The sequence below is a fragment of the Bos indicus genome, chromosome 28, assembly GCF_029378745.1.
Source record: "Bos indicus isolate NIAB-ARS_2022 breed Sahiwal x Tharparkar chromosome 28, NIAB-ARS_B.indTharparkar_mat_pri_1.0, whole genome shotgun sequence".
Taxonomy (NCBI): Eukaryota; Metazoa; Chordata; class Mammalia; order Artiodactyla; family Bovidae; genus Bos; species Bos indicus.
In genome coordinates this window covers 29,389,241-29,416,729 of record NC_091787.1, presented here as the reverse complement: position 1 = coordinate 29,416,729, position 27,489 = coordinate 29,389,241, and the positions used below count along the sequence as shown (strand labels likewise).

Genomic DNA, 27,489 nt, shown 5'->3' with positions numbered 1-27,489 from the left:
GGTGTTTTTTTTTAATGAAGTTTTTTTCATTACTTTTGTCTTCTTTTAAAAAAAGCCATATATACCAATTACAAAAATATTGAAAATTTCAAGATCAGCAAGAAAAAAAAAATCAACAAGAAAGTATCTAAAAATACCCAGATTTCTTTCTACTCACCCAATGATAACCATTTTTAACACCTTGGTATTTATCCTTCTGGAGTTATTGTAAGTCTCTATATTACACACACACACACACACTCCTCTCATATAAATATGTGTAATTTTTTAGAACTATGCTTACGTTGTACCACAGTGCTTTGATTGTGTTGATAAGAAGTTGTCTGTTTCATCAAGGTTATCCAATTTATTGATGTATAATTATTCATGGTATCCTTTATTGTCTTTTTTATATAGATAGATGGAGAATAATGTCTCCATATATATGAGGAATCCCTCTACATTTCCTCTCAATCCTCATGCCATTTCCCTACCAACACCCTGCACCCCAGGCCTAAGCAATCACGTATCTACTTTTTGTCTGTATAAATTTGCCAACTCTGGAACATTTCATTTAAGTGGAAGCATATACCAATGTGGTCCTCGTTGGCTGGTTTCTTTCATCTAATATGATGCTGTGAAGGTTCATCCAGCATGCAGCGTGTATCAGTATTTCATTTCCTTATTGTTGAATAGTACTTCATTCTATGAATGTACCACATTTGGGCAATTTACTCTTACTATAGCATTCTGTAATGATTATATTAAAATGGAAATCAATTCATATAACTCCTCTCTTCAGAAGCTACCAGTGACTCCCATCATACTCTGAGCAAAAGTCAGTCTATATGACCTACAAGGGGCTGGCTATGTACTCTGCATGTATTTTCTCCTCATTTTTTTCTGTCTAGCCAAAGTGGCCTCTTGTTATTGCTCACACATGCCAGGCATACTCTTGCAGCAAGGCCTTTACACTTGCTGCTTGCTTTTCCTATAATTTCCTTCACCCCAGATATCTACATGACTTGCTTCCTTACTTCTATCAGGTCATACTCAAGTATTATCATCTCAGTGAAGCTTTCCCTGGTGAAATATGCTCCCCATCTCCACCACTCCCAACCCCCAACATAGTTTGTCTGCCTTCTTGTATTATTTTTCTGTGTGGAACATATCACTAACATATTTATCTTATTTATTGTCCTTTTTTCCCCCAACTAAAATGTAAGTGCCACGAGGGCAAGAATTTTTGTCTTTGCTTAATACTCTATCCCTGGCACCTGGAAAAGTGCCTGGTGGATAATAGGCACTCAATATATATTTTCAATGAATGAATAATATTGTCTCTGGAAAGGAAACTGGGTGGCTAAACAAGGTTGGCAGGAGACCACTTACTATATATTGGTTCATATTTCTTAAATTTTGAATCATATGGATATATTATCTAGTAACATAGATAAAATTAAAATTAAGAGTTATGAGCAAGGTCTACAATTACATAGAACCTATTCTCACTTTTCTTTTTGGCCATGCCACATAGCTTGCGAGATCTTAGTTCCCCAACCAAGGATTGAACCTGGGCCACTGCAGTGAAAGCACCAAGTCTTAACCACTGGACCACCAGGGAATTCTCATGCGAAGAGCTGACTCATTGGAAAAGACTCTGATGCTGGGAGGGATTGTGGGCAGGAGGAGAAGGGGACGACAGAGGATGAGATGGCTGGATGGCATCACTGACTCGATGGACGTGAGTCTCAGTGAACTCCGGGAGTTGGTGATGCACAGGGAGGCCTGGCATGCTGCAATTCATGGGGTTGCAGAGTCCGACACGACTGAGCGACTGATCTGATCAGAAAGAAAAATTGGATTTGTGAATTTTTTGGTAAATTTCAAGACAGTATAGTATACCTAAGTAGGAATCTGAAACTCTTAGAAGGAAGAACTATAATTCCGTTTGTCTGTATGCTCAGTCACTCAGTCGTGTCCGACTCTTTTCAACCCCATGGACTGTAGCCTGCCAGGCTCCTCTGTCCATGGGGATTCTCCAGGCAAGAATACTGGAATGAGTTGCCATGCCCTCCTCCAGGGGATCTTCCCAACCCAGGGATTGAACCCAGGTCTCCCACATTGCAAGTGGATTCATTACCAAGTGAGCCATCAGGGAAGCCCCTGATTTCTTTTGGGTTCTTGTAAGAACTCCTGGAAATGGAAGGTAAAAGTTTTGGTGTAAGTAGTTTAACAGTGATAAAATGTATTTTCTTATTCACTGTAAAGTTTTTTTTTCCACTGTAAAGTTTAATGTCTTTACTGTAGCTTAATGCAGTCTTATAAATTATGACCAAGAGTATACTTTTTATCCTTATTGTTATTCAGTCACTCAGTTGTGTCTGACTTTTTACAGCCCCATGGACTGTAGCACATCAGGCTTCCCTGTCTTTCATTATCTCCCAGAGTTTGCTCGAACTCATGACCATTGAGTCGGTGATGCCATCCAACCATCTCGTCCTCTGTTGCCACCTTCTCCTCCTGCCTTCAATCTTTTCCAGCATCAGGGTCTTTTCAAATGAGTCAGTTCTTCACATTGGGTGGTCACTGTATTGGAGCTTCAGCTTTAGCATCAGTCCTTCCAATGAATATTTAGGATTGATTCCTTTTAGGATTGACTGATTTGATCTCCTTGCAGTCCAACAGACTCTCAAGAGTCCTCTCCAGCATCACAGTTCGAAAGCATCAACTTTTCCTACTGAAGAGGAAAGAAAAGCTTTCACTTGCTTGTACCATTTATATTTCCAAAGCTTTGTGCTTTCAGAGACTCTACCAAAAGTCATAACAGCTACTGTTAGTAGCTACATAAAGCTACTAAAGTCGAAACACCCATTTCTTTCTAATGCCTGAGTTATGTAGTTTCTTGTGTACAAGAGATTTTAAAAAAATGAATAAGGGTAAAGCCTGGCCTCAAATTAGCCAGAAGTGCAACTTAGCTACTTTCCAGGTAGCTATTTAGTGGTTTCCTACCTTCCTTCCTAATTCACAGTTATATGCTGTTCTGAAGTTCACATCTAGGTTCTTACATGAGATAATAGCATAGTGGTCCAGTGTGATGGGCAACTGACCTTTGATATCCCTCACCCAGACCTTTGGCGCTGGGAAATAAAAGAACATACATCTGGATATAAGAAAGTTTTTGTGTTTTTTTTCTGATACAGGGTCAAGGAAATGATTCCTCCAAGGCCACCTCTTACCCGTAGGACAGGAGGAGCTCAGAAGGTAAGTGCCAAAGCCAAGGTGAAACTCTGAGATGTTGAGTGCACCCACTTGAAAATAGAGCTTGGGCTCTTCGGTGTGTTTTCCAGAAGGGGTGAGAAATTGTAGCTTCACATATTTTCCCTCATGCTTCTATCTGACCAGATTAAACATACAGTGTTTAATCTTTGGCTGATGGTTTCTGAGATGGGAAGAAAAGGGCAATTTATACCTAAAGTATTACTGAATGTAAAACCCAGTCCAGTTTCAGACTTTCCTTCCATGTCTTGACCTCTTTGAGGCCCCTTTACCAGACACTTTGTATTTTTCTAGGCGGTGAGTGACTACCACAAGCAGATCAAGAACATTTCTAGAGCCATTCTGAATGAATATCACAATATGTTTGGGAAACAAGTAGTCAAGACTGGTAATGATATAGACAGTGAAACCCTGGAGGAGCAGAAGTGCCAGCTCAACTATGAACTTAATTGCTCTGGAAAATACTTTGCTTTCAAAGAACAACTCAAGGTAAATATTAATTTATTAAACCGTGGATTTTTATGAAGCATCTTATCTGCATATGTAGTTATCATTTCTTTTCCAGTGATGTTCAGCTATGCTCTACCTTTCTTGCTACTGATACAAAGACCTATGTCCTCCATGATGGAATGTCTAGAGACATTCTTCCACTCCTGTATAGTCTTGGTATGGTTCAGTATCCATACTGAGTGTAAGCTTGTAATAAACTAATTCCTCACTTGAAGTTAGGCCAGATTTGGGGCCAGATTTCGTGTTGCATTAGCAGGCAGACACTCTGTACCTGGTGTTGATTCCATGACAATTTTCTGTTTCCCATTGCAAACCTTTTCCAGCCCATAGAATCACTAAGATTTGAGAAGTATTTACTTAACAATAATTTCCCAAATAATAATGGCTAACATTTATTGAGTATTTGTTGTATACAGACGAATTTTTAAATATTCCATATTTTACTAATTTAATCCTCACAACAACTATAAGAGAAAGGTACTCCTCATTTTATAGATAGAGAATTGCAGTATTTAGTTGATTAAATAATTTGCCTAAGATTACAGAGCTAGTAAAGGTCAAAGATGGGATGTACATTCAGGCAATCTGGCTCCAGACTCAACATTCTTATTTGCTAGACTGCATTGCCTTTGTATGTACATTTACTATGTGCCCTAAACTGTACCAAACAGATACAAAGAAAGTATGTGGAAATAATAAAGTGAAAAGCAACGGATACCCATGGAGACAAGAGGCCATTCTCAGGTGGCATAGGCACATCTCAGTTTGATTCCTGGTTCTACTATTACTAGCTGGATGTCCTTCTTCACCTGTTATTTCTCTTTGGCCTCTCAATCCTCTTTTGAAGTAAGATAGGAATACCAGAAGTACATATCCATTTAATAAATGAGGAAACCGAAATACCAAATGTAAAATAATTTATGAGGTTGTACAGTGGCAGGATTAGAACCAGGATTCCATTGTTCAGTCTCTCAAATCAGGCCTTTCTCCTTTTCTCCCTTGAATCATGTTGCCACTATGAAAAACATGATGCATAAACATAATGCTAAGGTTTTCTTTGTCTTTGTGACTCTCTTTGCAAAGTGTGAATCCTGTATTGACCATATTGATGATGATGGTAATGTCAAGAAAAGAATGATGTCATGAATACATACTTTGATGTCATGCAAAGTATGTTGATTGGGGGAAAATCAGAGAGCCAACGGTCTAGCAGTCACCAAGGAAAATCATTTCACCTTCTGGATTTCTGATGAGCCTTAGATCAGAAGCTCAAGGGAGGTCTGTGCTGTTAGCATGCTGCTGAACTGTGTTATCACATGGTGATGCGTGTCTCTTGCAGCATGCTGTGGTAAAGATTGTGAGAGAGAAGTACTTGAAGACAACATCATTCGAAAGCCAAGAGGAGCTGCAGAAATTTATCAGTGAGCTGTATGTTTTCTTGGTGGATCAGATGCATGTGGCCTTAAACCAGGTAGGTGCCTTAGAACTAAGCACTCTTCCTTTTCTCTGTAGGTCATCAGGGTCTCCTCTAAATAATTCCTTTCTTCTTGCCTCTTTTCTTCCTTAACTCCACAGACATTTATTGGGGTAGCTGCTCTGTGCTAGGCATTGAAAACACAAAGATGAATGAGAAACTGCCTAACTTATAAGACTAATTTTTGGAAAAATAAGGGGGTATCCTCTTTCATGCAATCTCAGAAACTACAGAATGATCTCTCTTCATTTCCAAGGCAAACCATTCAATGTCACGGAAATCCAACTCTATGCCCCGACCAGTAACACTGAAGAAGCTGAAGGTGAACAGTTCTATGAACACCTACAAGACCTTCTAGAACTAACACCCAAAAAAGATGTCCTTTTCATTATAGGGGACTGGAATGCAAAAGTAGGAAGTCAAGAAGCACCTGGAGTAATAGGCAAATTTGGCCTTGGAATATGGAATGAAGCAGGGCAAAGACTAATAGAGTTCTACCAAGAGAACACACTGGTCATAGCAAACACCCTCTTACAACAACACAAGAGAAGACTCTACACATGGACATCACCAGATGGTCAATATAGAAATCAGATTGGTTATATTCTTTGCAGCCAAAGATGGAGAAGCTCTATATAGTCAGCCAGGAGCTGACCGTGGCTCAGATCATGAACTCCTTATTGCCAAATTCAGACTTAAATGGAAGAAAGTGGGGAAAACCACTAGACCATTCAGGTATGACCTAAAGCAAATCCCTTATGACTATACAGCAGAAGTGAGAAATAGATATAAGGGACTAGATTTGATAGTGTGCCTGATGAACTATGGACAGAGGTTCATGACATTGTGCAGGAGACAGGGATCGAGACCATCCCAAAGAAAAAGAAATGAAAAAAGGAAAATGGCTGTCTGAGGAGGCCTTACAAATAGCTGTGAAAAGAAGAGAAGTGAAAAGCAAAGGAGAAAAAGAACGATACACCCATTTGATTGCAGAATTCCAAATAGCAAAGAGATAAAGCCTTCCTTCAGCAATCAATGCAAAGAAATAGAGGAAAACAATAGAATGGGAAAGACTAGAGATCTCTTCAAGAAAATTAGAGATACCAAGGGAACATTTCATGCAAAGATGGGCTCAATAAAAGACAGAAATGGTATGGACCTAACAGAAGCAGAAGATGTTAAGAAAAGGTGACAAGAATACACAGAAAAACTGTACAAAATAGATCTTCATGACCCAGATAATCACGATGGTGTGATCATTGACCTAGAGCCAGACATCCTGGAATGTGAAGTCAAGTGGAACTTAGGAAGCATCACTACAAACAAAGCTAGTGGAGGTGATGGAATTCCAGTTGAGCTATTTCAAATCCTGAAAGATGATGTTCTGAAAGTGCTGCACTCAATATGCCAGCAAATTTGGAAAACTCAGCAGAGGCCACAGGACTGGAAAAGGTCAGTTTTCATTCCAATCCCAAAGAAAGGCAATGCCAAAGAATGCTCAAACTACCACACAATTGCACTCATCTCACACACTAGGAAAGTAATGCTCAAAATTCTCCAAACCAGACTTCAGCGATATGTGAACTGTGAACTTCCAGATGTTCAAGCTAGTTCTAGAAAAGGCAGAGGAACCAGAAATGAGATTGCCAACATCCACTGGATCATCAGAAAAGCAAGAGAGTTCCAGAAAAACATCTCTTTCTGCTTTATTGACTATGCCAAAGCCTTTGACTGTGTGGATCATAATAAACTGTGGAAAATTCTTCAACAGATGGGAATACCAGACCACCTGACCTGCCTCTTGAGAAACCTATATGCAGATCAGGAAGCAACAGTTAGAACTGGACATGGAACAACAGACTGGTTTCAAATAGGAAAAGGAGTACGTCAAGGCTGTATATTGTCACCCTGCTTATTTAACTTATATGCAGAGTACCTCATGAGAAATGCTGGGCTGGAAGAGGCACAAGCTGGAATCAAGATTTCCGGGAGAAATATCAATAACCTCAGATATGCAGATGACACCACCCTTATGGCAGAAAGCAAAGAAGAACTAAAGAGCCTCTTGATGAAAGTGAAAGAGAGTGAAAAGTTGGCTTAAAACTCAACATTCAGAAAACTAAGATCATGGCATCCAGTCCCATCACTTCATGGCAAATAGATGGGGAAACAGTGGCAGACTTTATATTGGGGGGCTCCAAAATGACTGTAGATGGTGATTGCAGCCATGAAATTAAAATATGCTTACTCCTTGGAAGGAAAGTTATGACCAACCTAGACAGCATATTAAAAAGCAGAGATATTACTTTGTCAACAAAGGTCCATCTAGTCAAGGCTATTGTTTTTCCAGTCATCATATATGAATGTGAGACTTGGACTGTGAAGAAAGCTGAGCGCCAAAGAATTGATGCTTTTGAACTGTGGTGTTGGAAAAGACTCTTGAGAGTCCCTTGGACTGCAAGGAGATCCAACCGGTCCATCCTAAAGGAGATCAGTCCTGGATGTTCATTGGAAGGACTGATGTTGAAGCTGAAACTCCAATACTTTGGTCCCCTGATGCAAAGAGCTGACCCATTTGATGCTGGGAAAGATTGAGGGCAGGAGGAGAAGGGGATGACAGAGGATGAGATGGTTGGATGGCATCACCGACTCAATGGACATGGGTTTGGGTGGGTTCTGGGAGTTGGTGATGGACAGGGAGGCCTGACGTGCTGCGGTTCATGGGGTCGCACAGAGTTGGACACGACTGAGCAACTGAACTGAACTGATGCCAGTTATATGTTCATATAGCTAGGGAGAAAAGAGAAAGTCTGAAAAGATTTTTTTGAATTTAGCAATAAAGAGGCTGTTGTTAACCTTTTCATAGCGGTTTCATTGGTCTAATGAAGTAGATCCAAGTTATAGTGAATTGAGGAGTAAATGAGTGATTAGAAAGCAGGTGGATAAACATTCAAGAAGTTGGAAGATAAAAGGAAGGAGTAGGAAAGTAGTAGCTAGAAATTAGAGATTTTCTTTTTAAGATGGAAAAGTCTTTAGAATGTCCTCAGGTTTAGGAAAAGGAGTCAGTAGATTGGGAGAAGTTCAAAGTTGAGGGGAAAGAGAGGACAATCAATGGCAAACTTGGGATATACAAATGGAAAAGGATCAAGAATTTAGATGTAAGGATTAGCCTCAAAACAGAGAAGGATGTGATACCTCTTCCTCTGAGGTTGAAAGCAAAGACATACAATGGATGCAGGAATAAACAGTTTAGGGGCTTCCCTTCTTGAGCACTGGTGGTTAAGTGGTTAAGAATCTGCCTTGCAATGCAAGGGATGCTGGTTTGATCCCTGCTCTGGGGAGATTGCACATGCTGTGGACCAACTAAGCCTGTGCACCACAGCTACTGAGCCCACGCTCTAGACCCCGAGAGCCACAACTGCTGAGCCCATGCGCTGCAGCTGCTGAAGGCCTGTGTGCCTAGAGCCTGTGCTCTGCAACAAGAGAAGCCACCGATGAGAAGCTCACACACCGCAATGGAGAGTAGCCCCCGCTCTCTGCGACTAGAGGAAGCCCACATGCACCAACAAAGACCCACCACAGCCAAAAAATTAAATAAATCTTAGAAAAAAGAGAAACAATTTGGTTGTGGGATTCAAAAGTTGAAGGATTTTTTTTTTTTTGCCTAATAATTTCTATTTCCTCTGTGAAGTAACATCTTTACTGAAAGTAAAAGGAGTAAGTGTTGAATGTAGTTTGAAGAGAAGAAAATTTAGATACTGCCTAGCATAATGGAAAATGTTGCTGAACAAGGACAGATACATAGATTGTTGAGAGTAGTAAAGTCTTCAGCTAAGACCATATGCAGTTTTCTTCAGGCTCAATTAGCAGCTTCTGCCTAAGAAGGAAGAAGTCAGATTGTGGGATTGTTTTGATTTGGGAGTTGTCTGAGCAAGTGCAGGAAAAGGACAAGGATGCCCAGGACTTGAGTGTGCTGGTGAGAGAGCAGTATGAGTAGATAATCATGAGGTCCAGGCTTATCCATTTGGGAAATTATAGGTGTATTGGAAGTCAGAGAGCAGTTTTAAGGGGACTAAATGACAAGAAGACAGAAGGCTTGTAATGTGGGTATGGGGAGTGGATATTAGAGGTAAAATATTTCTGGTTTGGGCATAGGAGTGTGTTGCTATAGGGATTTGGAGCTCAGAATTAGAAAGAACGGAGTACAGAGGCATTAACAATGATCAGAAGCTCTCTTTGGCCCATCTCAAACTGAGCTTCACTCTTCACATTCCTTAGTAACTCTCCTTGTTAAAGTCAACGATAGAAGTTTTATTTCTGGTTAAGAAATCGGGGGAGGGGTCTTCCCTGCCCCTGGCCTCTGGCCCAAGAGATTGCTTATTAGACCTCCTGTTTCCTATCTGGGTATAAAGGATATGTTATTTTTCCTTCTACCTTTCTGGCTATGTCTAAAATGTCTCCTTGGTAGAATCTGTCTATCTATCCCATTGAAAATATAGATGTAGCTGCCAAAGATTTGTTTTCTCGATATTTGAAGATTCTAGGTACTTCTTGCCAACCTTTTCATATCATGACCCCTAAAAAATGATTATATTTCTGTACACTAGAGAAAAAGAAAGAAGCTATTTGGGGTTAGAAGTGACTTAGGGATGCTGACTGCCCAGCCTTGAGGAGAGCTGTTCTGCTATAAATAATTTTTACTCACTTCCATGAGCTCAGACTGTTGGTGTTCAGATACCTGAGATTCTATTTCACCCTCGATATTTATCTGTTGGTTCACACTCACTCTGTTACTGTACTGGCAAGACTGTGAGAAACCTCAATATCATTTTAGACATCATAACTAGAGCCTCATATCTGGTTTATTCTTATAAAACTTCTCTGCTTATAATTGCTTCATTTTGTCTACCTGTCATCTTGATGCTGACAAGACCATGCCAGATGATGTCCAAGGCACCCCTCCAGCCATTTATACTAGCAGTGAACAGCTTCGACTCTTTGCATTTGAAGCAGAAGTCAATGAGAACTATGAAATGGCAACAGTGTACTATGAAGAGGTAATTAAACATCTTTCTGGTGGTTGTTGCTACTGCTAATTGTATAATATGGGTATAATACATAGGAGTGTTTGATTGTTTGAAATCCAGCCTTGTTGGTGAAAAGATGGACACATAGATCAATAAAACAGAGTCCAAAAATAGGTCCACAGAAACAGAGCCATTATATTTTTGACAAAGTTGTTTACAAATTTAAAAATTCAATGCCGAAAGGATAGGCTTTTCAAAAAATTGTGTTAGAACAGTTGGTTATCCATATGCAGAAAATGAACCTCGAGAGGCAGAAATAAAGATGGCAGAGTAAGGGGACATGGAGGTCACCTCCTTGCCTTAAGCATGTTAAAAATATACCTACATGTGGAACAATTCTCACTGGAAGCTGACAGAAGGACTCGTGTACAAGCAAGGCTGTAAGAAAGATACACGCATAATTTAGCTGAAAGGGAAGAAAAGTGAGCTGGTTGGGACCTGTGTCCCTAGGAGGGGACTCAGAGGAGAAGGGAGGGTGCAGTGGTGAATATTCACACTGAGGGGTAAGTGAGTCAAGCTGCAGACTGGGTGTCCCAGTCCTGGATTACTGTGTAGAGAAGACAGGGCGCCTTTGCGGGTTGGAGGACTGACTGCTGGGACAAACAGAAAGGCTGGAGAAGCCTGGGCTCCGTTTATGAAGAATGCAAGTGTCCTGGCTTGCCCCTGAGGCAGGGCAGAGCGAGATCTGCCCTACAGGCTGGCACATTCCTCACGGCCACCTTACCATGCATCTGGGCCCAAGCCAAGCCAGTGCTCCAGCCCCACTCAGACCACACCACAGCATGGCACTGGATCTGGGGGCCACAACCAGGAAAAAAAAGTCTAACCTGGGCTGCATCTGAGAAGAGCCACAGATGGCTACATAAGCAGCCATTGTTACAGCTATATGCACAGGGCGCAACTTGCTTCACACACCCTTCCTCTGGTACAAATGTCCCAGTGTAGGGAGAGGGAGAAACATGCACTTAATGGGAACATAGCTGGAGGAAGATTGTCACATCCAGTTGTGAAACTGTTGCCCTGTGTTTTCTTAGGAGAATTTTATAGTTTTAGATATTACATTTAGGTCTTTGATTCACTTGAATTATTTTTTTGTATATGGTGTTAGGTAAGGGTTCAGCTTCATTCTCTGCATGTGGATACTCCGTTTTCCTAGCATAGTTTGCTTAAAAGATTGTCCTTTTCCTACCGAATGGTCTTGACACCTTTGTCAAAAGTCATTTGACCATATATGTTAGGATTTATTTCTGGGCTCTCCATTCTATTCCCTTGGCTTATATGTCTGTCTTTATACCAGTACCAGACTGATTATTGTAACTTTGTTAAGTTCTGAAATCAGGAAGTGTGAGTTTTCTCGTTTTGTTCTTTTTAAAGATCATTTTGGATATTCAGGATCCTTAAGATTCCATATGAATTTTGGAATGGGCTTTTATGTTTCTGCAAAAAAATATCATTGGGATTTTGATAGACATTGCATTGAGTCTATATATTGCTTTTCACAGTATTAAGTCTTTTAATCTAATCTGTGAACATGCGATGTGTTTTCATTTGTTTATCTCTCTTCTTTTTAATTTCTTTCAGCAATGTTTTATAGTTTTCACTCATTATAAGTTGCTTTTATTATTACATATTTGTGGATAAGCTGATATTTGCCTCCTCAAGACTGTGACAGAAGTGATTATATGTAAATTTTTAAAATGAAACATAAAATGAACCTTTTGGTTCCCAAGTAATTGGATGAGCATATGGTGACCAAAACACTGATACTAGAAAGCAATGAATTGAGGATTCATTTTTTTTTGAGGATTCATTTTTTACATTATTTCAATAAATATTAATTGACCACATAATATAAGCCAGACAAGTGACTGTTCTGGGCATTCAGAATTTAATGGTAAGCAAAAAAGAAGTTATATTTCTAATTTCATAGAGCTTATAGTATTTCTGGAGTGCTTGCTATGTGATGTTATGTGCATGAAGGATGTAGCATAGTGTCACGGTAACCTTGGTCCTCCTGATGTTTCATGTGGCAGAGGTTAGTTCGTGAGCCCCAGAACCTGGAGCACTGGCTGGACTATGGTGCTTTCTGCCTCCTAACTGAAGACAATATCAAAGCACAGGAGTGTTTTCGAAAAGCCCTTTCCCTGAACCAGAATCATATCCAGAGGTATGGTTGGAAGGGAGAGGAATGAGTAGGAGCAGATAAGCTTCTGTGTGCGTTTGCCCTGGTTCCTGTGACATGGGCCATGTGGTCAATCATGCTGGTGGTCTCTTCTCAGCTTGTTGCTGTGTGGTGTCCTGGCTGTCCTGATGGAGAACTATGAGCAGGCAGAAGTTTTCTTTGAAGATGCTACTTGCTTGGAACCGACCAATGTTGTAGCCTGGACTTTACTTGGTTTGATACTTTCCTATGATACAAATGTATCTTCTTTCATTAGAAGATTTTTCCTTTCTCCTTCCATTCTTTAATGGCTCATCATGTAATTCTTAAACTTTGGTAGAAGTGTGGGAAATTTAAATGAAATGTTGTCATTCTTCAGTATTTGATAGTGGGAAATTAGTCACCTTTGTTTCAACGTCTTTTTTTATTCAGGCTTATACTATGAAATTCAAAATAATGATATTCGAATGGAAATGGCATTTCATGAAGCCTCCAAACAGCTTCAGGCACGAGTTCTTCAGGCACAAGTCACGAAGCAGAAGAGCACCGGTACTATAGAGTATGTTGAAGAAGGAGGGAAAGCAGAATCCAGCTTAGGTCCTTGGGGAGTTACCAATGTTTCTTCTACAGCAGCCCTCAAAGTGGAAGCCCCCACAGGTAGGACCAGGGAGATGGTGTGTGGCTATTGGAAAAATTACTGGCCTCATGAGTAGGCTCTGGCACATAGTAGGTACTCAGTAAATAGTTGTGAAATGAATGAGAAAGTGGAGTTTTGAGTTGTTCCAGGGCTACCAGGCAACAGTCCTTCTAAACATTTCCTCATTCATGTGACTGAAAGTCGGAAATTTCTACTGTTGTTGCTTGTCAATTTTTTGAGACTTAAAATTTTTGAGAATTTAACATCTCTATGTATCCCTAAAAGGGGTATCATTTTAGCAGATTCTTTTCCCCCTCACTCACTTCCCCAGGATCTAAAGTCTCAGTCTTGTGATTGTAAAATTTTTAAATTTATTTAATCACTTTTTTTCCCTGTTTTTCACTGACATTCTCCTTTCCTCCACTTAAGGAAATCATTCTAATGTGTTTAAGTTGTGTGTTTTTGTATGTTTCTTGCATATGTTATTTTGTTTATAAGTTATTACACTTATTAACACAAAATTGTTATTTTGTGTACATGTATTTTCAACAGTTTAGGGTATAATGAATATTTCATAAACTGCACATATTTAATGTGTACAATTTGAAAAGTTTTGACACGTGAACACATCCATGGAAACATCACCACAGTTAATATAATGAACATATCTGAAAACTCCAAAACTTTCTTTGTGCCCATTTGTAATCTCTTTCTCCCATCCAAGTACTCAACAGGCCTGACCCTGATCAGATGAGATCTGGCACATTCAGGGTGGTGTGGCTGTAGACTGTAATCTCTTTCTCTTGCCCCTGTTTCCATATAACCACCAATCAACTTTCTGTTACTATGGATGAGTTTGCATATGTTAGACTTTTACTTATTTATTTACGGCTGCCCTGGGTCTTCATTAATGTGTGCAAGCCTTCTCTAGTTACAGCGAGTGGGGACAACTGCTCTTTGCCGTGGTGTGTGGGCTTCTCATTGTGGTGGCCTCTCTCATTGCAGAGCAAGGGCTCTAGGGGTATGGGCTTAGCTGTGGATCACAGGCCCAGCTGCTTCGCCGAATGTGGGATCTTCCCAGACCAGGGATCCAACCTGTGTCCTCTGCATTGGCAGGCAGATTCTTAACCACTGGGGATGTCCCAATTTTAGAATTAAGAAGAATTACACAGCATATACTGGTTTTTTGTCTGACTTTTTGCACTTCAGTTAGTCAGTCAGCTCAATCACTCAGTCATGTCCGACTCTGCGACTCCATGACTGCAGCACGCCAGGCCTCCCTGTCCATCACCAACTCCCGGAGTCCACCCAAACCCATGTCAGTTGAGTCAGTGATGCCATCCAACCATCTCATCCTCTGTCGTCCCCTTCTTCTCCTGCCTTCAGTCTTTCCCAGCATCGGGGTCTTTTCATGAGTCAGCTCTTCACATCAGGTGGCCAAAGTATTAGAGTTTCAGCTTCAGCATCAGTCCTTCCAATGAACATTCAGGACCTATTTCCTTTAGGTTGGATTGCTAGGATCTCCTTGCAGTCCAAGGGACTCTCAAGAGTCTTCTCCAACACCACAGTTCAAAAGCATCAATTCTTCGGCGCTCAGCTTTCTTTATAGTCCAACTCTCACATCCGTATATGACTGCTAGAAAAACCATAGCCTTGACTAGACAGACCTTTGTTGGCAAAGTAATGTCTCTGCTTTTTAATACGCTATCTAGGTTGGTCATAACTTTCCTTCCAAGGAGTAAGTGTCTTTTTATTTCATGGGTGTAGTCACCATCTGCAGTGATTTTGGAGCCCAAGAAAATAAAGTCTGCCACTGTTTCCACTGTTTCCCCATCTATTTGCCATGAAGTGATGGGAACGGGTGCCTTGATCTTCGTTTTCTGAATGTTGAGCTTTAAGCCAGCTTTTTCACTCTCCTCTTTCACGTTCATCAAGAGACTCTTTAGCTCTTCTTCACTTTCTGCCATAAGGGTGATGTCATCTGCATATCTGAGGTTATTGATATTTTTCCTGGCAATCTTGATTCCAGCTTGTGCTTCATCCAGCCCAGTTTTTCTCATGATGTACTCTGCATATAAGTTAAATAAGCAGGGTGACAATATACAGCCTTGACGTACTCCTTTTCCTATTTGGAACCAGTCTGTTGTTCCAATTCTAACTGTTGCTTCCTGACCTGCATATAGGTTTCTCAAGAGGCAGGTCAGGTGGTCTGGTAGTCCCATCTCTTTCAGAATTTTCCACAGTTTATTGTGATCCACACAGTCAAAGACTTTGGCATAGTCAATAAAGCAGAAATAGATGTTTTTCTGGAACTCTCTTGCTTTTTCGATGATCCAGCAGATGTTGGCAATTTCATTTCTGGTTCCTCTGGCTTTTCTAAAACCAGCTTGAACATCTGGAAGTTCACGGTTTATGTATTGCTGAAGCCTGGCTTGTAGAATTTTGAGCATTACTTTGCTAGCGTGTGAGATGAGTGCAATTGTGCGGTAGTTTGAGCATTCTTTGGCATTGCCTTCCTTTGGGATTGGAATGAAAACTGACCTTTTTCAGTCCTGTGGCCTCTGCTGAGTTTTCCAAATTTGCTGGCATATTGAGGGCAGCAGTTTCGCAGCATCATCTTTTAGGATTGGAAATAGTCCAACTGGAATTCTATCACCTCCACTAGCTTTGTTCGTAGTGATGCTTCCTAAGTCCCACTTGACTTCACATTTAGGATGTCTGGCTCTAGGTGAGTGATCACACCATCATGATTATCTGGGTCATGAAGATCTTTTTGTACAGTTCTTCTGTGTATTCTTGCCACCTCTTCTTAATATCTTTGGCTTCTGTTAGGTCCCTACCATTTCTGTCCTTTATTGAGCCCATCTTTGCATGAAATGTTCCCTTGGAATCTCTAATCTTTCTCATTCTCTGGTCTTTCTCATTCTGTTGTTTTCCTCTATTTCTTTGCATTGATCACTGAGGAAGGCTTTTTTTTTTTTATCTCTCCTTGCTATTCTTTGGAACTCTGCAATCAAATGGGTGTATCTTTCCTTTTCTCCTTTGCTTTTGGCTTCTCTTCTTTCCTCAGCTATTTGTAAGGCCTCCTCAGACAGCCATTTTCCTTTTTTCATTTCTTTTTCTTCAGAATGGTCTTGCTCCTTGTCTCCTGTACAACGTCACGAACCTCCATCCATAGTTCATCAGGCACTCTGTCTATCAGATCTCGTCCCTTAAATCCATTTCTCACTTCCACTGTATAATTGTTAGCGATTTGATTTAGGTCATACCTGAATGGTCTAGTGGTTTTCCCCACTTTCTCCAATTAAGTCTGAATTTGGCAATAAGGAGTTCATGATCTGAGCCACAGTCAGCTCCCGGTCTTGTTCTTGCTGACTGTATAGAGCTTCTCCATCTTTGGCTGCAAAGAATATAAGCGATCTGATTTCAATATTGACCATCTGGTGATGTCCATGTGTAGAGTCTTCTCTTGTGTTGTTGGAAGAGGGTGTTTGCTATGACCAGTGTGTTCTCTTGGCAGAACTCTATTAGCCTTTGCCCTGCTTCATTCTGTACTCCAAGGCCAAATTTGCCTATTACTTCAGGTGTTTCTTGACTTCCTACTTTTGCATTCCAGTCCCCTATAATGAAAAGGACATCTTTTTTTGGGTGTTAGTTCTAGAAGGCCTTGTAGGTCTTCATAGAACCGTATAACTTCAGCTTCTTCAGCATTACTGGTCGGGGCATAGACTTACATTACCGTGATATTGAATGGTTTGCCTTGTAAAAGAACAGAGATCATTGTATTGTTTTTGAGACTGCATCCAAGTACTGCATTTTGGACTCTTGTTGACTATGATGGCTACTCCATTTCTTCTAAGGGATTCTTGCCCACAGTAGTCAATTTAATGGTCATCTGAGTTAAATTCACCCATTCCAGTCCATTTTAGTTCGCTGATTCCTAAAATGTCGACATTCACTCTTGGCATCTCCTGTTTGACCACTTCCAGTTTGCCTTGATTCATGGACCTAACATTCCAGGTTCCTATGCAATATTGCTCTTTATAGCATCAGACCTTGGTTTCATCACCAGTGACATCCACAACTGGGTGTTCTTTTTGTTTTGGCTCCATCTCTTCATTCTTTCTGGAGTTAATTCTCCACTGAGCTCCATTATTAGCATATTGGGCACCTATTGACCTGGGGAGTTCATCTTTCAATGTCCTATCTTTTTGCCTTTTCATACTGTTCATGGGGCTCTCTAGGCAGGAATACTGAAGTGGTTTGCCATTCCCTTCTGCAGTGGACCACATTTTGTCAGAACTCTCCACCATGACCCATCTGTCTTGGGTGGCCCTACATGGCATGACTCATAATTTCATTGAGTTAGACAAGACTGTGGTCCATATGATTAGATTGGTTAGTTTTCTGGTGGTTTTCATTCTGTCTGCCCTCTGATGGAGAAGCATAAGAGGCTTATGAAAGCTTCCTGATGGGATAGACTGACTGAGGGGAATACTGGGTCTTGTTCTGATGGGCGGGGCCGTGCACAGTAAATCTTTAATCCAGTTTTGATTATTTTGAGACTCAAACATGTTGTTGCCCATATCAGTAGTTCATCCTTTTTTATTGCTAAATAATATCCTGATGTATGGAGATACCACACTGTATTTATTTAATTACCTGTTGATATATATTTGGGCTGTTTCTAGTTTGGGACTGTTAAAGTTGCTGGGGATATTGTGTACAAATTTTTATATAGACATGGACTCTCATTCTTTTGGATAAATACTTATTATTATTTTTTATCACAAAGTTGTGTCTGAGTCTTTGCAACCCCATGGAATGCAGCATGCCAGGCTTCCTTGTCCTTCACCATCTCCCAGCATTTGCTCAGACTCATGTCCATTGAGTCAGTGATACCATCCAACCATCTCATCCTCTGTCGCCCCTGATACTGGGAAAGATTGAAGGCAGGAGGGAAAGAGGATGAGATGGATAAATACTTAGAAGTTGAATAGCTGGGACTGTTCAACTTAGAAATTGAATATCTGGGTTATCTAGCCATATGTTTTTTAATTTTCTAATATATGAGAATTTTTCCAGATATACTTGTTTCTTACTTCTAATTTAACTTAATAGTGGTTAGAAAATGTACTTTACATGATTTGAATCCTTCTACTTGTTTTATGGTCTAGTGTTTAATCTGACTTGATCCATGTACACTTGAAAAGAGTGTATATTCTGCTGTTGCTGAGTGGAGTGTTCTATAAAGTGAGTTTAATTAGTTGATTGTGTTGTTCAGCTCTGCAAATGCTTTGTGGTTTTGTGCCTTTGAAGTTTTGTTTAACTAGTTCTTCCTACCTCAAGTCACATTTTCTTCGATTAACTTTATAATATTAGTTTTTTTAACTTTATAATATTAGTTTTACATTTACATGTTTAATCTATCCAGATTCCATCTCTGAGTGTGATGCTAGGTGGGAACTAGTTTCATTCCACGTAGAGAGATAATTTTCTCAAAAGCATCTGTTAAACAATCATCTGTTATCATTTGATTTAAGGTGTACATGTCTCTGAGCTCTATGTTCTGATTTGTCTGATCTTAAAACAGCATCACACTCTGTATTGCTGTGGTGTTACACTGTGCCTTGGTTTCTGGCACATGAGGTTTTCCCATTTACTTGCCTTTTGTATACCTGATTTACCTGTTCATGAATCTTTATTCACCTATATGAATTTTATAGTGAGTTTATCAAGTACGTTAAAAATCCAGTTGGACATTTTGTTTTGACTGTATTGAATTTATAAATTAATTTAGGGATAATAGACATCTGTGCTTCTGTGCTTGGTCGCTCAGTCATGTCCAACTCTTTGCGACCCCATGGACTGTAGCCTGCTAGGTTCTTGCCTGGAAAATCTGGGAATACTAGAGAGGGGTTGCCATGCCCTCCTCCAGGGGATCTTCCCAACCCAGAAATCAAACCCAGGTCTCAAGCATTGCAGGTGGATTCTTTACCGTCTGAGCCAACAGGGGACTCCAGTAGACACCTGCATATTATTAACCATTCTATCCAAGTATGTGGAGAATCTCTCCATTTACTCTGGTCATCTTCTGGGTTCTTGATTAAAGTTTTTAACATTTTTTCCCCAGTGAGGCCCTGTTTAAGTAATTCATAGTTGTTTTATTGATTGCATTGCTATCATAATAGTAGCTTATTTTAATTATTTTCTCCTTTTATCTATTAGTATAGTGAACAACATACTTAATATTTATTTTCTAGTTGGTTATTGCTGGTATTTTTTAATGTATGCTATTGATTTTCTACATTTTAGTGTGTACTATTGTTTTGTAGATTTGACTTGTATATGATAATCTAATTTGACTCATTTTTTTAAAATAGGGAGCTTAGTTTATTTATTTCTTTATTTTCAGCAGTGCTGAGTCTTCGTTACTATGCGGGCTTTTCTCTAGTTGCGGAGAGTGAGGGCCACTCTCTGGCTGAGGGCAGAGTTCTCATTGCAGTGGCTTCTTTTATGGCAGAGCACGGGCTCCAGGGCATGCAGGTTCAGTAGTTGCGGCACTTGGGCTCTAGAGCAGAGGCTCAGTAGTGGCGCACAGGCTTGGTTGCTCCTTGGCATGTGGGATCCTCCTGGACCAGAGATGGAACCTGGGTCTCCTGCACTGGCAGGAGGATTCTCCACCACTGAGCCACCACGGAAGCCCGTAATTTGACTCTTATTGATTCAGATAGATTATTACTTCTATTGTTTTTTCCAGATATGATTATTATATCATCTGCCAATAATGATAGTGTTACCTTTGCTTCCCAATTCTCATACTGCTCACCTCTTTTTATTATTTACAGTAATATGTTGTAGTTGTAGTGTTCAGCCTTGTCTTCTTTCCCTAAGGGGAATGAGTTTAAAGTTTGTCTGTTAAATCTAAAATATGGTTTAAGATTTTTCTTAAAAAAAAACAAAACCTTTACAGAATTAAGAAAAGTCTCTTATGTTCTTAATTTCCAAAGTTTTTTTTCATTAATAAGTATTGATCCTTATCAGATTCTTTTTCTGCATCAATTAAAAAAAACTATTTTCTCCTTTTATCTATTAGTATAGTGAACAACATTGATAGATTTCTTTTATATTTAACAATCCTCACAATAATTGAATAAATACTGCTTGATCATAATGTATTAATTTTTAATATACCTTTTGATTTGAATAGCTAACTCTTTATTTTGGATCTTTGCATCTGTATTCATAAATGAAAGCCTATAATTTTTTTTGTCTAGTTTTATGATCCAGATTAATAAGTACCTTTTATTCTTTTGCTTTTAGTGTTTAATGTATTTGTATTTTATATTTATTAGAGTTATTCATGGCATTTTCTACTTTTTTTGCATTTTCTACTTTTTAGAGTTTGTCAATTTCATCTAGGTTTAAAAAATTCATTAGAAGGACATGTTTTTTCATATTAATATATTATTTTTATACAGACTTTATTTTTTAGAGCAGTTTAAGTTTCTAAGGTTGTGTCTTGTTCTTTTATTGATAACATATTCAGCTATCTCTTCATTTCCCCATTCTCTGTTTACTTCTGTGTGTTAGATAGGTCGGTTGGCTACATTTCCCAGTCTTGAAGAAGTGCCTTATATAGGAGATGTCCAATGGGGTCCAGCAGGGCACTCTTCTCAGGTCACCAGAGGTATACACTCTAGAAGTATCCCTCTTCTCTTGTGGCAAGGTGAACTTTATGGGCATGCTGGTAAGCAGGACTGGCCCCTGGCCCAATTGTCCATGAGGCTGTGCCTCATGTGGTAACTGAGGGCCCACTGGATGGCACAGTATTTTTCTGTGTGGTTGGTTGTGCATCCCCGAGGGACTCAAGGCTGGTGCCAGTCCACTGGTGGGCAAGTCCGTGTCCCCAAACAGCTGTTCTTGAGCTCCAGGGGAGCTCACAGCTTTGCCAACCCACTGGTGAGTGGGGTCGATTCCCAGTGGTAATAGGCCAAAGGGAAGATTCTAAAATGGCATTTGCTAGTACCAATGTTATTGTGGTAGAATGCTTCAAAAATGGCTGTTTCACCAGTGTCTGCATCCCTAGAGGGAGTACCAGTTAACTTCTGCCACTCCAGAAGGTTCTCCAAGATCAGCAAGAGGGTCTGACCTGGGCTCCTTTCAAGTTAATGCCTCTGCGCTGAGACATGGAGCATGTGACATTTTGTGGATGCCCTTTGAGTGGAGTATCTATTTCCTATAGTCCTTTGCCTCTTCTTATCCTAAGCCCCACTGGTTTTCAAAGCCAGATGTTCTCGGGGCTTGTCTTCCTGATGCAGAATCCCTAGGTTGGGGAGCCTGATATAGGGCTTAAACCCCTTGCTCCTCGGGGAGGACCTCTATGATGGTGATATTCCTCTTGTTTGTGGATCACCAAACTGAGAGTGTGGATCCTGACTATACCATGTCCCCATCCCTCCTACCATCTCATTGTGGTTCCTTTTTGTCTTTAGTGTGGAAAACATTTTCTTCTAGTCTCTGTCATTTTCATAGATAAAGACAGCTGTTCTATAAGTGGTTGTAAATTTGGTGTATCCATGGGAGGTGGTGAGTTCAGGGTCTTCCTACTCTGCTATTTTGGCCACCTCCAGTTTCTTTTTTTTCCTTAAGATCATCATGTCTCAATGATCAGTCTGCATATATAACCAGTCTCTTTTTCCTGAAATGCATATTGGATTACCTCCATCTCTAATAGTTTGGGTTTCCTTCTCTTTCTTGTTCTGCCTACAACGTGGGAGACCCGGATTCAATCCCTGGGTCAGGAAGATCCCCTGGAGAAGGAAATAGCAACCCACTCCAGTACTCTTGCCTGGAAAATCCCATGGATGGAGGAGCCTGGTAGGCTACAGTCCACGTGGTCACAAAGAGTCTGACGCAACTTAGCGACTTCACTTCACTTTCTTGTTACATCCATTAGGTGTAATCATTTCCCACTAATACTGCCTTCCTTTCTAAGAGCTCACCTCCCCTCACAGTTTCTATTTCACTTCTCATAACTCTCAAATGTCTGTCTTTAATGCTGACGCCCCTCCAGAGTCCAGCAGTGGATTTTCCCACTAGGTAACTCATCTCCTCATATGGGAAACTGACTGCATTGTTATATTAGGCACCCAAGCTCGTGATCTCAGAGTCAGTCCTGCTTCTTCTTGCTTGCTTACTTGACCTTCCGTATCCTTATATCAAGTTGATTTCCCAGACCAGTTGATTTTCTTTCGAAATGCTCTCTGCACCATCCCTTTATATTTCCACTGCTATCCATTACCAATATCCAGAGCATTATAACAGCCTCATTACAGACTTCTTCATCAACATTTTTTTCTCCTTGCTGCATAGTACTGCTAGAGTAATCTTCATAAAATACCACTTTAATCCTCTGATTTTTCTGCTCAAACTCTTCACTGTAACCCTCTTCTTTTTCTTATAGAAGAAAACTCCTAGCATTCAGATATCAATACAGTCTAGCCCCTAACCTCCCTTTCCTTAATTTTTGCTATGCAATCCTCAGTACCCATTAAAATAATTAACTTGCTACTCCCAAGCTTTAGCCCCTACCTCTTTACCTATCCAACTTTTACCTATTTTTCAAAGCCATATCTTTTTCTCTAGCTGCGAGTGACCTCTTCTAAGTCAGAGCCAGTTGGCATTGATCATTTCCTAACTGACATTGCTTTTTATTTTTATTCCTAAAACATGTATTTATGTGAGAGGCAGCATGGTATGTTTAAGAGCTTCAGGAAATTAACTTTTCTGTGGTTCACTTTGTTTAATGGAACATAACAAACATATCTCATAGTGTTGTGAAAAATAAATAAAACTATGCATTACGGTCCTTATGTTCAAATACAGTCATGTTCAAATAGAGCTACTTTATATGATGATGATGGTGATGATTTTTGAATAATGAGATAAAATAGAATTCTTGTCCTTAAGGAGTTTTAATATTTTCTAAAACTATGTTAATATTCTCCTTTGGATTCTTGAGATTCTAGGTTTGGCATATAGCTTTTGCAATAGGTATTTGACACTATCCGGACTTGGCTTACAGCAGCTTTGGACTAGGGAGTCACAGTGACAGGAGCTGTGCTGTCAGTGGGGCTTGTACTCTTTAAATTAATCAGAAACATGAAAGTCTGCAGAACAACGTTTCTTCCCATGAAATATTTAGGGGATATGTATGCTCTGGAAGTTACTTGTATTTTATCTCCTTTTATAATAAAATTTTTTCACTGTATTTGTCTTTCATTTTTTACATTATGAAAACATGATAACACATTTATAGGAGACTTGAAAATGCAGAACAGAGTTACATGTAGTTCCACTATATATTACAATTACTTTTTAAAGTAGGTAAATTAAGAGTTTTAGTTGGAGATTCAATATCAAGCTCTCAAAAATTAACAGAATGAATATACAGAGAAATAGAAGGATGTAGTAGACCTGAAAAGCACTATAACCCAATTTGACATAATTAAGATTTACACAATTTTCATATAACAATAGGATACAAATTCTATTCAAGTTCCCATAGACTATAAACTATGAAGACATTGGAACACATCCAGGGATATAAGACCAGGTGCAAAAATTTCATGGTCTAAATATACTGAAATCATGCATTCTGTTCTCTTTTCACTGTGGTATTATGTTAGAGATCAATATCAAAATATATTTGAAAATAACCCACATATTTTCAAGTATAATATGACATTTAGCAAGAGAGATATTTGACTTAGGTATTGAGAGCCTCAACAAAATTAGAAGACTCAAAAAACACAGAGGGTGGTTGCAGAGAAGAAAGTGTTTGAATGAGAAATTAATATCAAAGATACTTTAAAAATCTCATTTTGGGGAAGTTAAATGTCAAAATTATTTGTAACAGAATAAAAGTGAAAAGAGAATTTACCAGAATTTGTTGTACACTGAAGCTGCTCAATGCAATTAAATACAATGTGGAGTCTTGAATGAACTATGAAAAGAAATAATGGACACTAGCAAAAGATTTTGTGAAATTTGAACAAAATCTTACTTTAATAATACTGTATCACATGTTAACTTCTTGTTTTTTTACAACATAGTATTTCTTTATAATTTTCAGAATTGGATTAGAAGTTTCAAGCCTCGTTCAAATTTTTTCCTATAATAAACATTTAAATATTAATACAGTTTAGGAAGGTGTTTTTTTTCTCATTAAAATATAATCTTTTTTAGGACTAGGAGCTCCATTATCCATTCTAGATGAATTTCTTGATGAATCCTCTCAACTGCAGTCTGATTCACATGAACCCATTTTGTCTGTACAATGTCAGGATCCAGCTACCAGCCAAAAAGCATCCAACATATTTATCAAGGAAACAGGATCAAAAAAAGGTAACTAGAATAAAGATTTCTGCTTGAAAGAAGGGCATAAACAAAGTAGACAATGATAAAGACTCTTATGACGACCAAAATGGCAGTCTCGTTTGAAGTTGATTGGCTTATCTGTTATGCTAAATTCCTTCATATGAGGCTAGTCTCTGAAATCTAATCTCAGTAGTGCCACTCTTTCACTTTTAGCTCAGAGAAATAGCCAACAGATCTACGACTTTCTAACAGTGAATTTTCATGTTTGGAATATCTGAAGGTTCAAAGTATCTAGAAATCTGTTTCACATTTAAGAAGATCTGAATACTTTTTTTGGCCAGAGAGGGGGTGGGTGCATGCTGTCCAATGTGTGGGATCTTAGTTCCCTGACGAGGGATTGAACTCATGCTTCCTGCAGTGGAAGGGTAGAATCTCAACCACTGGACTGCCAGGGAAATCGCAGGAAGATCTGAATTTAAAAAAAAAAAAAAAACTTTCATTTCAGTCAACTTGTATTTGGAACCATCAGTAGACTAACCTTGAGAACCTGTGAGATCTCTTTGGGGGTCATTGTTGTAGAATAATCTATTGCTTTCAAGATTATACTTTCTCTCTTGTAATTGAGTAGAATACTCTCCCTTCTATGTGTCTGAGCTTCTGAATTTTTTCTTTATATCTAATTGTCTATTATTTTAATATCATATTTTCAGAAGCCCTAAAATCTCAAGAGTCATCAACTTGTCTGCATTCCACCCCTTATAGCGTTTCCCAAACTCCTACCACCATTTTCATGGAGACCATACGCTTCTTGATGAAAGTCAATGCTGTGCAGGTAAGAATATTTGGAATAGGGCAAGTAGAGGGAAAGATTTTAATGAACTACTTATTCTGTTCTGCTGCTGCTGCTGCTGAGTCGCTTCAGTCGTGCCCGACTCTGTGTGACCCCATAGACGGCAGCCCACCAGGCTCCCCCGTCCCTGGGATTCTCCAGGCAAGAACACTGTAGTGGGTTGCCATTTCCTTCTCCAATGCATGAAAGTGAAAAGTGAAAGTGAAGTTGCTCAGTCGTGTCCGACTCTTAGCGACCCCATGGACTGCAGCCTACCAGGCTCCTCTGTCCATGGGATTTTCCAGGCAAGAGTACTGGAGTGGGGTGCCATTGCCTTCTCCCTGTTCTATTATAGTGGTGTCTTTGCAAGTTTAAATGTGTATGATGCAGAAATCAAACATGTTTCTAAGAGCACACTGTAGGCCTAGTGGTATAAACATCCAAATCTGAACTCCTCTCTGTGGAAAGCGTTAGCAGACCTCACTGCCAGTCTGCTCCCTATAGAACATCAGCAAAGCAAAGTCAGACTCTGAGCTGTGTAGCCTGGTGTTACTTTAATATGGGAACTCATATTATGTGAGCGTTAGGGATTCACAGGAGCCTAAGCACACCCTTCTTTCCTTCCAGATTCTGAACCAATTGAAACTATTACACAGTGCTATTGAGGGATAAAAATATTAATTTTTTATTGGTAAAACTGGGCTGGATATGTGATTGATCCCAGATCTGACTTAGCCATGCAGTCATAGGTGGAAGAGCTTGAGAGTTGCAGTCTCCTCCCAGAGAAGAAGAGCATCCTGCAAGGTCTACCTACCGCATAGGCAGTGAGAAGCATACCCATGAAGCAAGCAGTAAGAGAGAGAGCAAGATTCAGGAGCCAAGAGAGCTGGCCCTCAATCTGTAGAGTGCATGCCCCACTGAGGGTGGGCAAACTCAAGAAAGGGCAAGAATTACAAACTCATTGAGAGTGGACCACATAAAACAGGAGCCTTTAATATACTAACCATTCACAGTAGAGAAACAGGCTTTCTGTCTCCCTAATTAGATGAATCACTTCCCCCCATATCCAAGAGCCTGAATGCAGATAGAGGAAAGAGCTGCAGAACCTTCTCCTGTGTTTTCCTAACCAGGTATTAATGTCAGTGGAAGTTTCTGTGTTATAGGCTGGGATGAGAACAGAGGGAGAAGAAGGGTTTCCCCTCTACCTAGCAAGTACATATGAGTTTGTCAAATTTGCAGGCCTTAAATCATATTAAAAACAAAGACTAGCCCAAAGTGTAACTGGTGAATATAACCAATGTTTGAGAGTATGTCAGAAACAGACATTATGTTTCTAAGATCCCAAATCTACAATTTTAGAAAGGGAAGTTTTGCCTCATTCTGAGTTTCCTTGTAAACACAAATGCCTGAACATTTACCTTATATGTTAATTTGGTGGTTGATGAAATGCCTATGTATGCTACGCAGCAGGCTAAAACTCGTCTAGTGTAACGAACAAGACCAGGATTGTATAGTACTACAGGTAATTAATTTGGAAATATTTCTACATGAATAGCTCTTAATGGAACCATGATATGCTGAATGTTCATAACTCACCTCTAACCTTTTGAAATCGATAATCATCTCATTCTATAATATGCTCTTTATTATTTATTATCAGAGACATAATCTTCAACCATGAGAGCTGTGGAACTGACACAGTGCAGTCATTTACATGTTTCTTATCATCTGATTTTTCCTTGCAGTACGTACACAGAGTGCTTGCCCATGAGCTACTGTGCCCTCATGGAGGCCCCAGCTGTGAGTATTATTTGGTGCTGGCCCAAACACACCTTCTCAAGAAGGACTTTGCTAAAGCAGAGGAATACCTTCAACAAGCAGCCCAGATGGACTACCTGGTAATTACTTTTGCTAGAGCATCTTAAATTTATTTTGGAGAAGGGACAAGCAGTTAAGTCATTTTATCTGGTTTCCTCCCATTTGTTTTTCTTACTTAATCATGACTTTTACAAAGGCCAGAGAAAAGATAAGGACAGCTCTTTAGCAGACAGCTTATCTACTTCAATTTTCCTCAACTTCTGCTTTCTCTTTGTGAACACCGTCATGGTTATGCTTGAATGTTTTCTTAATATTTACCCGAAGGACAAAATG

At 39.6% G+C, this 27,489-nt stretch overlaps 1 protein-coding gene across 2 annotated transcripts in view; it reads left to right on the top strand.

Annotated features, from left to right (window-relative positions):
- Positions 1 to 27,489, top strand: part of CFAP70 (cilia and flagella associated protein 70) — an 82,259-nt gene that overhangs the window by 41,343 nt on the left and 13,427 nt on the right. For both annotated transcript variants that reach the window (XM_019953771.2, XM_070781927.1), the window contains exons 14-23: positions 3,183 to 3,243; positions 3,553 to 3,747; positions 5,108 to 5,239; positions 10,174 to 10,299; positions 12,363 to 12,496; positions 12,609 to 12,724; positions 12,923 to 13,147; positions 24,378 to 24,536; positions 25,220 to 25,341; positions 27,084 to 27,236. In XM_019953771.2, coding sequence (XP_019809330.2) covers positions 3,183 to 3,243; positions 3,553 to 3,747; positions 5,108 to 5,239; positions 10,174 to 10,299; positions 12,363 to 12,496; positions 12,609 to 12,724; positions 12,923 to 13,147; positions 24,378 to 24,536; positions 25,220 to 25,341; positions 27,084 to 27,236 — 1,423 coding nt within the window. The remainder of the gene's footprint in view (positions 1 to 3,182; positions 3,244 to 3,552; positions 3,748 to 5,107; positions 5,240 to 10,173; positions 10,300 to 12,362; positions 12,497 to 12,608; positions 12,725 to 12,922; positions 13,148 to 24,377; positions 24,537 to 25,219; positions 25,342 to 27,083; positions 27,237 to 27,489) is intronic.